Consider the following 14,724-nt stretch of genomic DNA (forward strand, 5'->3'; position numbering starts at 1 on the left):
GCGCGGGAACCAAGGCGCGTAACTTGGTAGGGCTGTCCGTCGGTTGGGATGAAGGTAGAGCAACCGACAAGGCACTGAAATTACTCGTGAATGGGTGGGTGCAGTGAGAGAACTTTGATTGTTTATGGAATTTTCTGAAGCGGCGACCTCGAGGAGCGGCCGTTATTTAAGAAGATCGGTGTGAGACGCAAATCGCCCAAATGCTTTCGGCTAGGTCCTCCAAGCTGCATGAGGGGCTGACCCAGGAAATTTGGGGGGCTGTGAGAATAACCAATCGCAGGATGTGTGAAGCTCTTGGCTCCATCCGCTCAAAGATGTGTGGTGGCCAGGCCTAGCCTCCTGCGTCTGTGGCCCTCACGGTCAACCTTGGATCGCAGTGCAGAATCTCATTGGGCCGTAGAGCCTCACAGGTGCCTTCCTGCTCCGCAAACATCTCGACCTCATCGCCCAGCAGCCCTAAACACGAGATACGGGAAGAGGAGAGCTAGCTACGATGCATCGACGGAGTGAGGCTCTCAGTAACACACTGTCCGACCTGACCGTCCTCGGGCATCAATGCTGCGATAGGCGGCAAGCTCGTGTGGTTTAAGAGTTGGTCCCTGTACTAGCAATTAGTGGAATCCGGTTGAGCCAAAGCCCCAAAGCCCCCAAGGCCAAAATGCGGTGGGTAAAGATGCTGCAAGTGGCTGTGGGTCAAGCCCATGGAAGAGCCAGAAGAGCGAGACTCTCGGCCGGCTGCGGCCTCGGCCAGAAGTAATGTGCAGTGCATGCTCACGGGAAGCCCGAGTGAGGAGGATGGAGTGTCTTCCGGATCGGCCACCTCTTGCGCAGCCAAGACGGCTTGCAGGCGGTCGTCGCAGCTTTGCTTTGCAGCCAGAATGGGCTGTGCTGCGAGGCGCAAGCTCCCGGGGGGGAGCCCCGCTCTATACTTCAGACCGACTCCCCGTGAGGGACAGTTGACAACACAATAGACTGGAAACGACTTTGTCATGCCGTCATATCTGACGAGGCCGTAACAAGTTATCGCTACTCCATGGACAATATGCATTGTCTGGGAAGTTGACAAAGCCCCGCCGAATCAAGTCTGCCTGCAGAATCGGTACGTTGTGACCAAATCACCAGGTCCGATGCCGAGGCAGACGCTGGCTTGGCTGCTTGATTCAACATCAAAAACAATGCCGGTCCTACACAGGGATTGCGGGATCCCGAATGTATGGAGAGGGAGATGGAATGTTGCTACAAGATTATCATCGTATGTGACATGACGGTTCAACCCAAGCTGTTCACGAGCCTCACGTTGCTTAGGCAGCGATGATGTCTCTCATCGCGGCAGTTCAACGTGACACTGCCTTGTGTAGCCAACGACCAAGACAAATGAACGTTCGCTCTTTTTCGCTCAAGTACCATATGTAGTACGTCTGACTCCAGGCGATTTCGTGTAGCCAATGCTATCCCTCGACGAAGCCTCGCTCCCATCGATAGGCTGGAGGTGTCCGCCCGCAGAAACCGTATGCCTGCATTTTTGTCATCAGATGTGGTGCGATCCCAATGAGACCTTATACTTCATAGGGTCACATAGGCTGGGGCAAACCCTCCTTCTCATGGCCGTAAACTAAACGAGGTCTTAGCCTTTAGTCGGCAGATGCATGCTCACTCGCCTACCAACATGATGCTAAGCCTCGATTCGAGCATCGTCGAACTCGACCTAGTGTTCAGCAGCTCCTATCTTCGGGCATATTGTCGGCTCTTCAGCAATCATATCATTCGTGAAAATATTCCCCGAGGCGTTCACCACTCGTTCATTGCATAGCCAGCACCTCAAACCCCATCCCGAGCCTGGTATCACTGGAAGCAGTATCTGATTCCCCGTCGTTTGCCAGACAAAAAGAAGTTAAGGGCCAGCTTTGCAGGTATACATCGACCATCCCCTTTCTCCGAGTATTTTACAGTGTTATCCCCCGACAAAGTCTGAGTGAGACTCGCATAAATATAGGGGGTGCAACCGCGATGTTCAGACATAATCATGGATACTATGGTATTCTTTTATAGCAGACAGTGTGACATGCGCAAGACATCTGGCATATAGCGTGAGTGACAGGCATTAAAGAAATCATACATAGTTAAGCAGGCAAGTGTCGAGACTATTGCTGCTGCCATGACACGCGTTGAACCTTTCACGCACCTAAGGAAGGCTCTCGTATCATTGTATTGGTGCACACACAATCATTGGTGATATAATATTCGAGGACAGCATCCATGCCAAGCCCGCATGTTCAATTGCTGCAACTGGTTGAGTTGTAATCCGTCTTCACCTCTTGTCATTTCTCGTGAAACAACAGTCCGTGACATGCAATGATTGGGGCATTGCGCTCGATTAAACTCATGGTATATCAATATAAGAACACTGCCATGTTCTGCGACCAATGTTCAGATACACGTCATCCGTGAGCAGAGGCAATGACGTTGTCGGCTTAGGCGACGGGCAGTAAGCAAGTAGATCCTCGTTGCTGCTTATTATGGATGCTGGCGACTGGGTAATGGCCTGCTTGTATGCATTATGACAGATTGACAGCTGTCTGTCTGACTTTGAGACCTGCCGCCTGTCTTGTTCGCATCATCCGGTCCGCTCGCTTCGGAGAATCGATTCGACAACCTTGTATGCATATTCAAAACTTTGCTTTCAAAATTTCCTGCGTACCAGGCATTTGCGCTTCTAGGAGAAAGTATAGTAGAGGTTCGAGATGGTAATGTACATCTCCAGACAACCCCTTATCGCTCCTACCCGCGTCGGATCGTCAATTCATTTCTTCGAAAAAAAATTATGCCCATGCATCATTCGGCCATGCAACAATTCCCTAACGCCATTCCATGCATGGTCTGTATGCAAGACCCCCTTACAAACGCCTGCCAATGTGGTATCTCAAGAAAATTAAGGAAATAAGATGACTAAAAACCCAGCTGACTGGTCTTTATTTGAATTCAGCTTTTCGAGACGGGCTGGAGAGCTGGTGTCGATAGTTGTGGTACCATGGACCGTAAAACATCAGGCGATGATGATATAGGCGTCTTTTCCTCGTCTCCCAAGCGGATGGCGCCTTCGTTGTTCCGCCATTGTCGCAGTCTGCCGAGGGTTAGCTTTCCTGTCCTGCAGCATCGCAGTTTGATCGAGGGATATGGGCCAAAGTGATTACCTGGAGGAGACCGTAGTCCACAGTTCGATGATGGCAACCGCCATTAGGAAAACGGCCAAGACACCAACGACCACCATGTCTGCGTACTGGCGCACCAAGTGATAGTGCTGTTTACCCCCGTGCTTCTGGCAAGGCATCAGGCGGTAGAGGCGCTGCGACCCAGCAACCTCCTCTTCGACTGTGGTGGGGCTGGGCTTCGAGGGGAAGCCCGTCTCGGCGCGCACAGTGCTGGACTGCTCCATCTCGGGAACGGGACTCTGCGAGTCTGAGTCCGAGCCCGACGCCGCCGAGACTATAAACGAGGGTGGCAATGGCCGGTGCATTTCGATGGCTACCGAGGAACTGACCTCGTTGGAGGGGGCGACACGATAGTCTTCCAAATGATGGCGGAAAAAGCCCTTGATGCTCATGCGCTCTCCCATGGCGGCCTTGGAGTGGATGCGATGCAGCACATCCCTCAGCGACGTGGTGGGGTTCACAGAGGCCTTATCGCTGGACACTGGCGTCGGCGCGCCAAGAGCCATGGCGTAGAGGCCAAGAGCCATGGCGTAGAGGCCAAGAGCGGAAAGCGTAGTAGAGACCTTCATCTTGTTTGCTGCTGGCGGGGTGTCGGCCAAACGACAATTGGGTTTTTCTTTGAACAGGACAGCAGGACAGAGTGGAAGCGATTCCTCCAAAAGACCGAGTGAGGTGCCACGAGGTGAGATTATAAGTAACCTCGACTCTTACGATGTGGGCAGCACGACAAACTAGGGTACCCTTTTTATTGTCTTGGCGCTTTAGAAAGACCGTCTAGACCGATCGAGGCGTGTGTTCTGAGCTGGGAGTGTCCCAGAAGGGCGACTTGGCACCGAGGCTGATGCTGTGGAATGCGGTTAGGGGTGGGTACAGCTGAAAGGAGGGAGAGCCCGGCGGGAGACAAGATTGACCATGGACATAGGCATGGAGGACCGCAGGAGGGAAAAAGGGAGAGCAATTACCTGGCTATAATATAGAGCAAGTGTAGTGCGAATGACTAGTTGTGTTGCGTCGATATACGATGGATGATGGATGGATTGCAGCGGCTGGCATAGAAGGTTCCCAGCAGTTCCGTAATGTAGTGTGATGCAAATGTGCTCTTGACAGGCGAACCAACTGAATTGCGTTGGCGGGTCGTGGGTGCGAAGGAGGCAGGAATATGTAGTAAGAGATGGACGACTAATAATGTTCTTCTGCCAGAGAAGTTCCCCCCGAAAGTCTATTTCGAGATTGCCAAGATGCTCCGAGTGCCCACAGCACTGGTTCTTTGCAGTAAAGATCTCTGAAGGATCTGCCGGCCTGAGTCCCTCTGGTGGGCGTGGACAGGGTTGCGTGCTGCTGCGGACGAACAAGCCGTTTGGTAACACAGACAGGCTTGGGGCCAGTCGGGTTGAAGAGATGATACGCACGCAGGAACGAATAAAATGAAGTTCACCCAAGCATGTAGTTTAATTTCTGAGAGGGCAGAAGAGGGAGGGAAGAAAGAATACCACAGCACAGCTCCCGACCTAGACAGCAAAACCGCCCGATGATATATGCATATAAACATTTCACGTCCACGATCTAATTTTGACGGCAACTATAGACGTTGGAACGCCTGAATGTGTTCTCGTCGCAATGGAACCTTAAGGAGTGCGTCTGTCTTGTCTCGAGTGGGTGGAGGAGTCAACTCCTTCACCCACCGAGCCAGGCTAGGCTAGGCTAGGCCAGTGCTTTGCCTGCCTGGAGGCTTTGGAGGGGGGACCCTAGAAACTAGCAGCCTAGGATGATGCTTGGTTGGTGCTTGGTTGATGCATATTGCTTGAATCCCTGCACCAGTGCTACATCGATGCTTACCACTAGAAGCAGGTACGGCGAGAAGTGCGTTCCTGTACAACAGACATTATCGGCGAAGAAATATACGACTCATTAATATATCATCATGCTGCCCGCTGCCGTTCGTGGTATGCTTACCGGCGCTAACCGTGAAGACGAGAGGAGATCGTGGTTTGCATCCTGATGGCGGTCCTGGCGTTGTTGTTGTTGGCTTGGTTTCATCTGACACAACTGCCTACATGCATGTGTGGAAGCTTACATGTTTATTCCTAAGGTACCTCAGTAGATTCTGTTGGTAGGCCACACGCCATAAAAGGCATCGCCCTTTGGCAGTGCAGGTATTTATCTATATTTGGTATTCATCGTCGCGCCTCGTTTGTACATAGAGAGAGCATGAGCATGATGAGCGGCGATCTGTGGTGATTGGCCCAACCACCAATGCAGCTGCATGGAATGGAATACGACTATGCCCTAGAACTAACTGTCGCTCGGGGGAACCGCCAAGCCTCTCAGCTTCTCTCCCCCGCATCTCATCATGCCAAGTAAACCGGTCGCCAATACCAACCAGAGGCTATCGCACGTGGAGATTTACATACCTCGGGCATGCGCAGTCCAAGCTGAACGGCCAGTCGTGCTGCTAATGAACGTTTGCTCCCTTCCGCAACAGACTATTGGCTATCTCTTGCCTCCGCTGATCACTAAGCTGCTGCTCGCGCGTTCCTCGTGAGCTGAAGTAATGAGGCTAGACCGGTCCCGGCACTTACAGGTTGAAAAACAAAACAACTTCGAGTTCGAGGCGTCGGTAATACGAATCGGAATTTTAGTATAATGGTTTCCATTCCCTCTTGATTGTTGATCCTCGAATGATGCATTGCATGGGTACTAGGAGAAGCGCGTCCCCCGAATACCGTACTAAGCACTAAGCAGCTAGACGTGATGTGATGTGTGCTGACAGGCATTCTGACTTGCCTCCAAGGCAGCATGGTACCACAGGTAATAGATCTGCGCAGGGGAGGTTATAATGCCTCACTCTTTACCGGAGAAACACCACTCACGATTGCTCAATGCTAACCAGGTTGGAAGTTGTGTTGCATGCCCAGATAGGCTTGTCCGCCTGCCGCACGCAGGTAGCAGGCCCAGTAGCAGGCCTTCCGTTTCAACTTCCAACATGGCAGCCATCAAGCATCATCATGAGAGCAGTGGCAGATCAGCAGCGCAGTGGCCTGGTCAGCACGCCAAGCCAGGCCAGGCTGCATCTGTTGTTTGAAACGGATGGCCAACATGCACTCTGACCTGTTAAAGCCAGGCTATTCCCGCAATGCTATCGTGAGGACGGCGTTTAAGTTACAGGTCTCAAACCACCCCACCACCACCGTCAACCCACCGGCCGCCGATCTCTCGCCTTGGACTCGAAACAGCAATCTACGCGGGACGGCTGCCAAGCCATTACCAGTTACCCTGTTTCGTGATTTGCGGTGTCAGTCTCGCATCCTTTTGTTTTCTCCTATGTGTCGGTCAATGCTGGCGTGGAGAGCGAAAAGTGCATATATGTCTCGCTCTAGCTATAGCCGCAGCATAAGCTAGGTCAAGGGTCGACTACCCCAATTGCCACCAGTGATCGTTCTACCCACTGCTCCATGTCGCTTGCAACTGGTTAGTGCGTGGAGTCTTTCCAAACTGCTCCAGCGTCAGGACAAACTCAGCAAGTCAGGCATGTGGAATCCGAGGTTGGTATTCGCATCGAAAGAAAGCAATAAGCTCAAAGATTGATCCGGCACATCGAGGGTGCTTCATCAATTGCCCGAGTGCTGAGTGCCTGGCGGCTCGCCTTAGGTACATTTAGCCTATCAATCAAACCTAAATCCCATGTGGGCCCGGCACTTAGGGGCATTGAGGCACTAGCAGCGTCGGGAAAAGGGCTTCAGAGGCACCGACAGGCGCTAAAGGCCTTGGGAGACTGGACTGCCCGTCAAAAGAACAGAGTTCTGGGTTCTGTTGCTTCACCCCATCCCATCACTCAGGCCACTTCAGAGATCTGCGCGACAAGGCTGACGCGCACACTGGCCCGCCCGGTTCCGAGCTTTCCCCAGTCGACCCTTCCCCAGCTCTTGTCGGGTTCGGAACCCTCGGGAGTCCAGTGGTTCGTTCGTTGGTTCGCTTGTCTCCTCTATCTGTCGTTTCAAACCATGGCCGGCACTGGCATGCGCCAATCCGTAGTAGGACCCTACTCGACCCTGACGCCTGCCACTGTCTTGCCCTTGGACCACCTCACCACCTCACCGCGCTCGTCGCGCTCCCATCTGGCCCCCGAGGACGCCTTCAATGCAGCCTCGCCCCCGCGTCGCTCGGGCGGCTTCGACCACAGCAGCAATAACAACAGCAACATGAGTCTCTTGCGCGACACCGTGGCCGCCGCCGGGTCCGGCGATGTGCGGCCGTCTCGGCACCGAGAGTCCAAGTTCGGCAGCCGGAGCCGGAGCAGGCGACGGAAGCGCAATTGGAAGAAGATCCTCTGGGTGAAGCAGTCCTACCCGGACAACTACACGGACCAGACCACATTCCTAGACAGCCTGCAGCGCAACCCGCGCCTCCAGCCGTACGAGTTCTGGCCGCTGGTGGCCGACACTACCGTCATCGTCCAGCAGGTGTGCTCCGTCACCATCTTCGTCGTCTGCTTCGTGGGCATCTTCACGGAGCGCGTGTCGCCCGTCGCCGTCGTGGGCTGGGGCAGCTTCGCGACCTTTGTCGGCTGGGCCGTGTGGGACTGGTGGGTCGGCCAGGAGGGCGAGGACGAAGTCTTGCAGCGCCAGAACAGCCACCGCAGCCGCGGCGCCTGGCAGCCCCGGCAGGACGGCGGCAGCGCCAACTCGACCACGGCGCCCACCACGCCGTCGGCCGCGAGCTCCGTCACGAACTTGGGGTCTACGGAACGGACAACCTCGCAGGGCAACCTCATAGCCATGCGCAGCCAGCATGGCGGGTCTGTCACATCCTTGCATTCTAACGTATCACAAACCAGTCGTCTCCTGGATCCCCAGGACGGCTTGAGACACCGTCCATCATCGCCTCTTCGCAGAGGGCGTGCGACTCTCCGCCTGAGCACCATCAAGTCTGCGTCGTTGATCTATTTCACCATTCTGGGCTTATCACCCATACTCAAATCACTTACCCGCTCGACCTCGCCTGACAGTATCTGGGCCATGTCGTTTTTATTGCTTGCCATCAATATCTTCTTCTTTGACTACTCGGGCGGCGTGGGCGTCAAATTCCCAGCCTCGCTGTCTACCAATGCCGCACTGATGGCATCGACCGTGTTGGCCTCTCGTCTCCCGTCGACCGGCCAAGTTTTCAGCTTGACGCTATTCAGCATCGAGGTGTTCGGCTTGTTCCCCGTCTTCAGGCGATACGCGCGGCATCGTAGCTGGCGTTATCACGTTACACTTACGGTGCTGCTCACGGTTGGGGCTGGTGGAGGCATGGGCCTTATTCTTGGCGAGGGGAGAGATGGAGTATGGCCTTGGAAGAGCGGGCTCCTAGGCGTGTTAGTCGGGGCATTTATCGTCATCGTTGCCATGGGCGCATCGAGTTGGTGGCTCATAGGGCTGCAGAAGTATAAGAACGCCATGAATGGACCATGGGATCAAGCGCGCCCTATCATCATCAGTCGGCGTCAATGGGAGTATGACTAGCTAGTGGAGCGCTATGTAGATATAGTTCAAGGCAACACTTTACCTCTGTTATCTTCCCTATCCAAGCCTCCGCCGAATACTAAGGGCCTTGGTGTCTTTTCTGTGCTGACCCTTGCCGATTTGGTGCGTGTTGCACTCCATCTCTCTGGTCTCGACTCGACAAAGAACTGGCATGGGACCAAAACACCGACCGATTCGTGGCCCCTTTGTGCCCCTTTGTTTAGAACCAGCACCCAAAGAAGCCTTACGTCATGTGCCGATAAATTGTAACGGGAGGTGGGTAGCGAGGTCTTGTTGTCCGGCATTACTACACCCAACAATAATAGTCTGTAGGCCCCCCCGGGTTCTTTCATCATGAATCTCACAGCCCCGGGAGAGTCTTTGCCAGATTTGCTTGCAGACCCTCCGCGGATAGGGCAAACTTATTCGTACGAGGGGGCATTGAAGAAATGAACGACAATCGCCACGGCAGCGTGTGGAGTGCTCTTGGTGTATAAAAGCCAGGTATGCAACACCAATACGCGGATGGAAACAGTACAGGCTGCTGAGTTATATTCCGTCCAAAATATCATACCTCTCCGTATCACTGCTATACAAAATACTATTCTATTTTATTCCTTCCTTTTATGCTCCTCTATTTCCGATCCATCGATTTAAAATGATATTACAACGAGCCGTAGCTGCTGGTTTCCCAGCGAAACCGCACGTTCCTGGTGTCACCAGAGCCAGCAACAACCGGCCTCGATTACCGCGCCCGAAAAATAGATGGAACCAGAGGGTATCCTTCAAACGAAGCAGGCCTCGAGATAATTGGCATGGGCTTTCGGAATGCTGTCATGACAGCCTGGTAGCGGTGCCCGCAGAAAAAGAGGGAAAGATAGATGACGACGGCGAACGAAAGGGCTTCGATAACAGGACACCAAACCAAAACTCTCTCATTACTAGTACTGCTACAATGCGGTCCACAGAGGCGCCAACCACCACGCGACTGGAACGACGCCATCTTCTGAGTAACTCTGGAGAAAGTGCCGATTACATCTACGCTCCGCGCAAGGTGCACATGAATATGCCAGCTCCTTCTCCCCAGGTCCAGCCAGGAGAAACAGAGCCAAATTACCCCTTTGCCCCGCGCTGGGAGACTCCCAAGTCCACGATCCAGACCGAGGACCTCCTCTTCTTCGGCATCGGCAGCCAGTTCGACGATAAGACGCCCTCGCCCAGGCGACTGTCGTTCGTAACGACTTCGACCCACATCCAGCATAGTGTCTCTTCTACCAGGTTATCGCTTGACCCAAAAGTTTGTTCACCAGTCGGCGTTACCACTAGCACGATGTCCAGTAGGGAAATGCCTCTCCATGACGGTTATCAAGAAGACGATGATGGCAGAGAATTCGATGCTTATGGAAGCGAAGAGACGTTCGTTTCACTGGATAACGGAGAAGACCTGTATCGTCCACTTCTCTTGTACGACGAAAAGCCGCTCGAACTCAATACTACCACCGGTATATCGAAACCCGGTTCCTACCTTTGTAACCTCCCCAAGACCCTGGCGTCGACCATGCGTCGCGTCTTGGCAGGAGCCTGGAATCTGTTGAGATGGAAAATATGTGGCGGATTATGCGTCGTGAGCAGTGGTCATCGTTTTCGTCACCATGGACAGCAGAAACAACAGGGTGGGGAGAAGCTCCAAGAAGTGCGCAGACCTATATATTTGACTTGACCCCGTAGTGAGTATAAGTAGACAACATTCTTATCTATTCCTGACCGTGCCTACTTGAGGAAATCCATCGCTAGCCATGAACCCGTACCCATCTACTTTTACATATCTGCCTAAACAACAACATTAAGAAACACAATGTAGCTGGTCGGCCGAGCCCCGTGGTTGGAAATCAAGGGCTCTTACTTTATCCCACTCTGTCATTTCGCCTCATTCAGAGGGAATCTCGCTCACAGCTCGGCTCGGAACCCTCGAGGGTCGTCCCGCGAGCCCTGTCCCGAGATCACGGAGCAGGTTCCCCAGACTCTCGACTAGCGGCGGCAGGGGCTCCGAACGTACCGGGTAGTTCTCGCGAAAAACGTTCCGCGCGATATCGAGCACCATGCCCGGATTGGACAGCGACTCAGCACCTCCTCCACCTTCGGCCGCCGAACCTAGGCCCGTGGATAATCCCGGTATGCCCTTATCGAGCTGCAGGAACGCACGTGTCTCGCGGCTCTCGTCGCCATCCAGCAAGACGTATTTCGTGGGCGGCGGGGGCGGCATGATGACTGTTGTCGCCGCTGTGGAGGAGGATGCGGATGAGGCTGCGGGAGCAGCAGAATAACTAGCCCCAGCCCCGTCCTGTTGCTGCTGCTGGCCCTGCGTAGAATACGAGCATGATAGCAGACCGTATACCCAGAGCGTCAAGGACGCGAAGTAGACTGCGATAGCATGAAAACCGCGCAGCGAGGCTGGCGGTAGGGCCCTGGCATGTCGGAACACCTGTCCTGCGTGCCAAACGGCGTGGCGGGCATCACGGCTGCCAGCCCAGGGGTCCTCGAGGGCCATGGCGGCGTGGCGGGCCTCGTCTTCGCCGTATTTCCCGGCGAACCGCTGCAGGTCATCCGGGTGCACGTGCAGTATCATCATGAAGAGCTCTACGAGGATGTAGAGCTGCGTAGTTGTAGCCGTGTCCCTGCTTGAGGCCCTCCTACTGCCACTGCCGCTCGCGGCGGTGATGGGTAGGCTACCGACAAGCGTGGAGAACTCGTTGATATCACGGTAGAGCTCCTGGTACATTGAGGTGAGCCAGAGACGGTGTGTAGCATTGCGAGACGAGTGCATCGTTGAGTGCAGCCGCGGCGCGGCAGCAGTGCCGTGTCCGTAAAACCTGACCGCTTCCCTGTACGAGGCTATTTGACCCCAGAAGCCGTAAAGCGCAGCTGCATAGCAAAGTTCCACATCGATAAAGTCTTCGAACTCCTCGAGGATCGTCATACAAGTCATAATGTCACAGATTCGAGGAACGGTCGCATCGGCCGCGAGAGGCTTCTTTCGAAGGTACATATCTCGCCATGCCTCGGCACTCGATGCTCTCCAGAGATCACGAGACGCAGGCAGGCTGAAGCAGAGTTCTGTGTACGTCATCAACGGATTCTTCTGCAGCGCAATTGATGCTTGGACGTCGTGAAAGTACAAGTGAAGAACGAGTCTATAACAGTATTAACAAATCCGTTGTAGGCTGTGGCATGGCCAAGATGCGCGCCACTCACCTCTTATACGACTCTCTTTTGATGAACTTGCGCCACTTGGATTCAAGGAGCTCTGGGGTGTCCGATGGAGCTGGAACCAATGCAGGCGTGTCTGCAGGGGCCGAGAAAGTCCCAGCTCGGCGTAACATCTAGTCAGTGTGAGCAAAACAAGGTCTGTCGGTAAAGGGGTTACCACGGAGACAAACCGTCATGACCGGCTGGAGAAAACTCTCGGCAATTTCCATCTTGCGTTTAAAGCCACTCCATAAGCCGATATCAAGGATTTGCATGAATGCTTGCAAGCATTGCAGATCCCGCGTATATGCGTTCCGCGATTCGAACTGACCAATGTGAGTTTATGTTGAAGGCTAAGAGTTGCTATCTTGCAAAACGTACGAGTATAGATAGGGACGTCCTCACAACTTCTTGAAGCGCGAGTCCGAATTGCCATATTGAAGGCACGGCAATGAAGCCCGCTCCACTCGCAACCAACATTGCCAATAACTCCGGCATAGCTTTAGAAGGGTCCAATGAAGCAGCGTGAATCCAGTTATCCGTCTCATACTCATCATGGACAAAATGGGTTTGGAGAAGATAGTTGAGTAAATCTAGCGAGGGAAATGAGGGAACCTTGCCCGGGCTCTTGTCTAAATGACGCCTTGGGTCAGCATTTACTGTTCCGGTGCGGAAAAAGGAGGGGCATCTCAGTCAGGAGTTGACTTTCTTCAGTGAGTTGATTATCCTGAAGGGGGTTCTTACGCTGTGCCAACACAATGGCGAAGAGGCGGTCTCGGTCCGCAAGTCCCATCTTCAAGCGTTTGGAGCTTGATGCCAAGATCTTCTCATAGGCAGGTGACCCGGCTATACCCTCCTCATTGACTGCAATACTCTCAGATTCCCGAAGAGCATTGTCTCTCGACTTTGGCTCCCAAAGCCAGGGAGATCGTTTGAAGGCGGCATGACCTCTCGATGGATCCCTCGGTAGCCGCGCGTGCCTAGCTACCGAAGCCGCCGACGAAGACTGGGGGCTCGGACCTTGAATGTCGACTTGTGGTATTGTGTAGCTATCGAAATTGAGGTCCCACGAGGTAAAGTCCATATCTTGGAAGAAGTTGTTGTGTGTGGGATTGTAGAAGAACATGTCATCGGCGGCCGGGTTCATAATGTGGTGGCTCGCAGGATCCTCGTAGTGTGGGAGGTATGCCGGGGCTCCAACATGCAGCGTGTCTGCTTGAGCTTCCTCCATCTGCGGATACGGGACCCCATGCTGCACATTCGGCCTAGACGACCCCATATAGTGCTGCATGGGCACGTTGTTATTGGCCTCAAGAGGTTCTTGATCTGTTTGCGATATATTGTTGCTGGACTCGGGACTATCTGCAATGGAGCCGTCTCCCCTAGCTGTCCAGTCAATAATTGGTCAGTATATCTCGGCCAAAGACGGGTCAATACCACATGCCCACAGACGGGTCAGTGTATCAGGGATCGTACCTTCACTGGGGGTTCCGTAGGTCAAGGTTTTTCTCGTGGCCGTCTGGCAGACCAAGCTCTTGCTTCGACATCGGCCACACGGTTTCTGATCGTCGCATTTCGCCTTGCTCGCGGCGCAGTTCAGGCAGGCCTCGGCCGCCCGATCGCTTCTTCGAATTACCGGCCTTCCTTGTGCTTGGTCATCGCGGTCGTGTGTCGTCTCGTGCCGTGTCAGGAGATCACTGTCAAGACGTACTTGTCGTCAGTACCCTCTTCCGCCATGCTATGACCAAAATTGTGTGTGTGTGTGTGTGTCTGTGTCTGTGTCGTTGGGGGACGGTGTTTGAGGTTGGACGGCATGACACATACGCTCGGTTGAACCTCTTGGGACATCTTGAGCACTGGTAAGGCCTCGCATTCTCGTCTGGCGCACATAGTTAGACTGACTGACCATGAACGCGCCAACTGGCAGTGGAGTTACGAGACTAACGCGATCGAATATGTCTCGTCAAGTGGTCAGCTCTGTAACGACGCGCACACAGTCAGCTTTGTCACGAAGTCGGCGCGGGTGGGGGGAGAGGGAGCGCAAAGAGGTGTCCGGAACCTTTCATATACGCGCTTGCAGATATGACAAACGTGCGCCGGGACTAGAGGGGATGCGTCGTTGGCGATCTTGATGCGCTTGGCTCCCCCGTCCCGACGACGGCGGCGGCGGGCGCAGTTCCTCTTGCGGGGAGGAAGAGGCTGGGAGGAAAGTACTGAGAAGGAGGTCCGGGCCGGCAGCGTCACAAAGTATGTCAATGCCGTTCTGCGGCTCGCTCATGGTCGACCGGCGATGGCAGCAGAGCTCGAGAGGCTCTGCGCGGGTTCCAAAATTGACACTGTTAGGGATTGAAGGATGAAGAGTGAAGATGCGCGTCGGGCCATGTGGAGGCGGGGGGCCCGGGAATGAATCGTTCGCGAGACTTCCCGGCTAATGAAATGACGTGGGGAAGGTCTAGCAAAAGTCTAGCGAAGTTTAGCAGAGTCTGGGGTAAAACAAGTAATGCACTATCGACTCGTCCCCAATTGGTCAGCCACTCGATGCCAATGCGGGATATCTCGACAGCATCGGTTAGTGCCTGATCTGGTCATTGGTTCGTTCAGTTGGTGTTAGTCAGTGGCTCATGTGGTTTGGAGAATACCCGCCCGGGCAAGTGCTTAGTCAGGAAGCATGCATCCTGTACCAAGACCGGCACCTGGGTCAGTGAAGTAAAGAAAGACGTAGATATCGCGATTTGTCTTTGTACTAAGTAGGTAATGCGGTCGCA

At 54.0% G+C, this 14,724-nt stretch overlaps 4 protein-coding genes across 4 annotated transcripts; 2 read left to right on the forward strand and 2 right to left on the reverse strand.

Moving 5' to 3' along the window:
* Positions 1-2,979: 2,979 nt before the first annotated feature.
* PG986_002987 (uncharacterized protein) lies at positions 2,980-3,778 on the reverse strand (the record flags this gene model as incomplete). Its single annotated transcript, XM_066839209.1, has 2 exons — positions 2,980-3,145; positions 3,192-3,778. 2 exons carry the CDS (start codon positions 3,776-3,778, stop codon positions 2,980-2,982), a joined length of 753 nt encoding a protein of 250 aa, XP_066704273.1.
* Positions 3,779-7,210: 3,432 nt separating this feature from the next.
* On the forward strand, positions 7,211-8,713 carry PG986_002988 (phosphatidylinositol glycan- class C; the record flags this gene model as incomplete). Its single annotated transcript, XM_066839210.1, has 1 exon — positions 7,211-8,713. The coding sequence occupies one exon, from the start codon at positions 7,211-7,213 to the stop codon at positions 8,711-8,713; it is 1,503 nt and encodes a 500-aa protein (XP_066704274.1).
* A 955-nt stretch (positions 8,714-9,668) lies between these two features.
* Positions 9,669-10,433, forward strand: PG986_002989 (uncharacterized protein; the record flags this gene model as incomplete). The annotated part of the gene is made up of 1 exon (XM_066839211.1): positions 9,669-10,433. The coding sequence occupies one exon, from the start codon at positions 9,669-9,671 to the stop codon at positions 10,431-10,433; it is 765 nt and encodes a 254-aa protein (XP_066704275.1).
* A 207-nt stretch (positions 10,434-10,640) lies between these two features.
* PG986_002990 (uncharacterized protein) lies at positions 10,641-14,237 on the reverse strand (the record flags this gene model as incomplete). Its single annotated transcript, XM_066839212.1, has 8 exons — positions 10,641-11,904; positions 11,966-12,093; positions 12,151-12,285; positions 12,341-12,591; positions 12,704-13,345; positions 13,436-13,656; positions 13,784-13,838; positions 14,051-14,237. 8 exons carry the CDS (start codon positions 14,235-14,237, stop codon positions 10,641-10,643), a joined length of 2,883 nt encoding a protein of 960 aa, XP_066704276.1.
* Between the last annotated feature and the right edge of the window lie 487 nt (positions 14,238-14,724).

This window comes from Apiospora aurea (assembly GCF_038362705.1).
Source record: "Apiospora aurea strain CBS 24483 chromosome Unknown utg000002l_segment0_segment0, whole genome shotgun sequence".
Taxonomy (NCBI): Eukaryota; Fungi; Ascomycota; class Sordariomycetes; order Amphisphaeriales; family Apiosporaceae; genus Apiospora; species Apiospora aurea.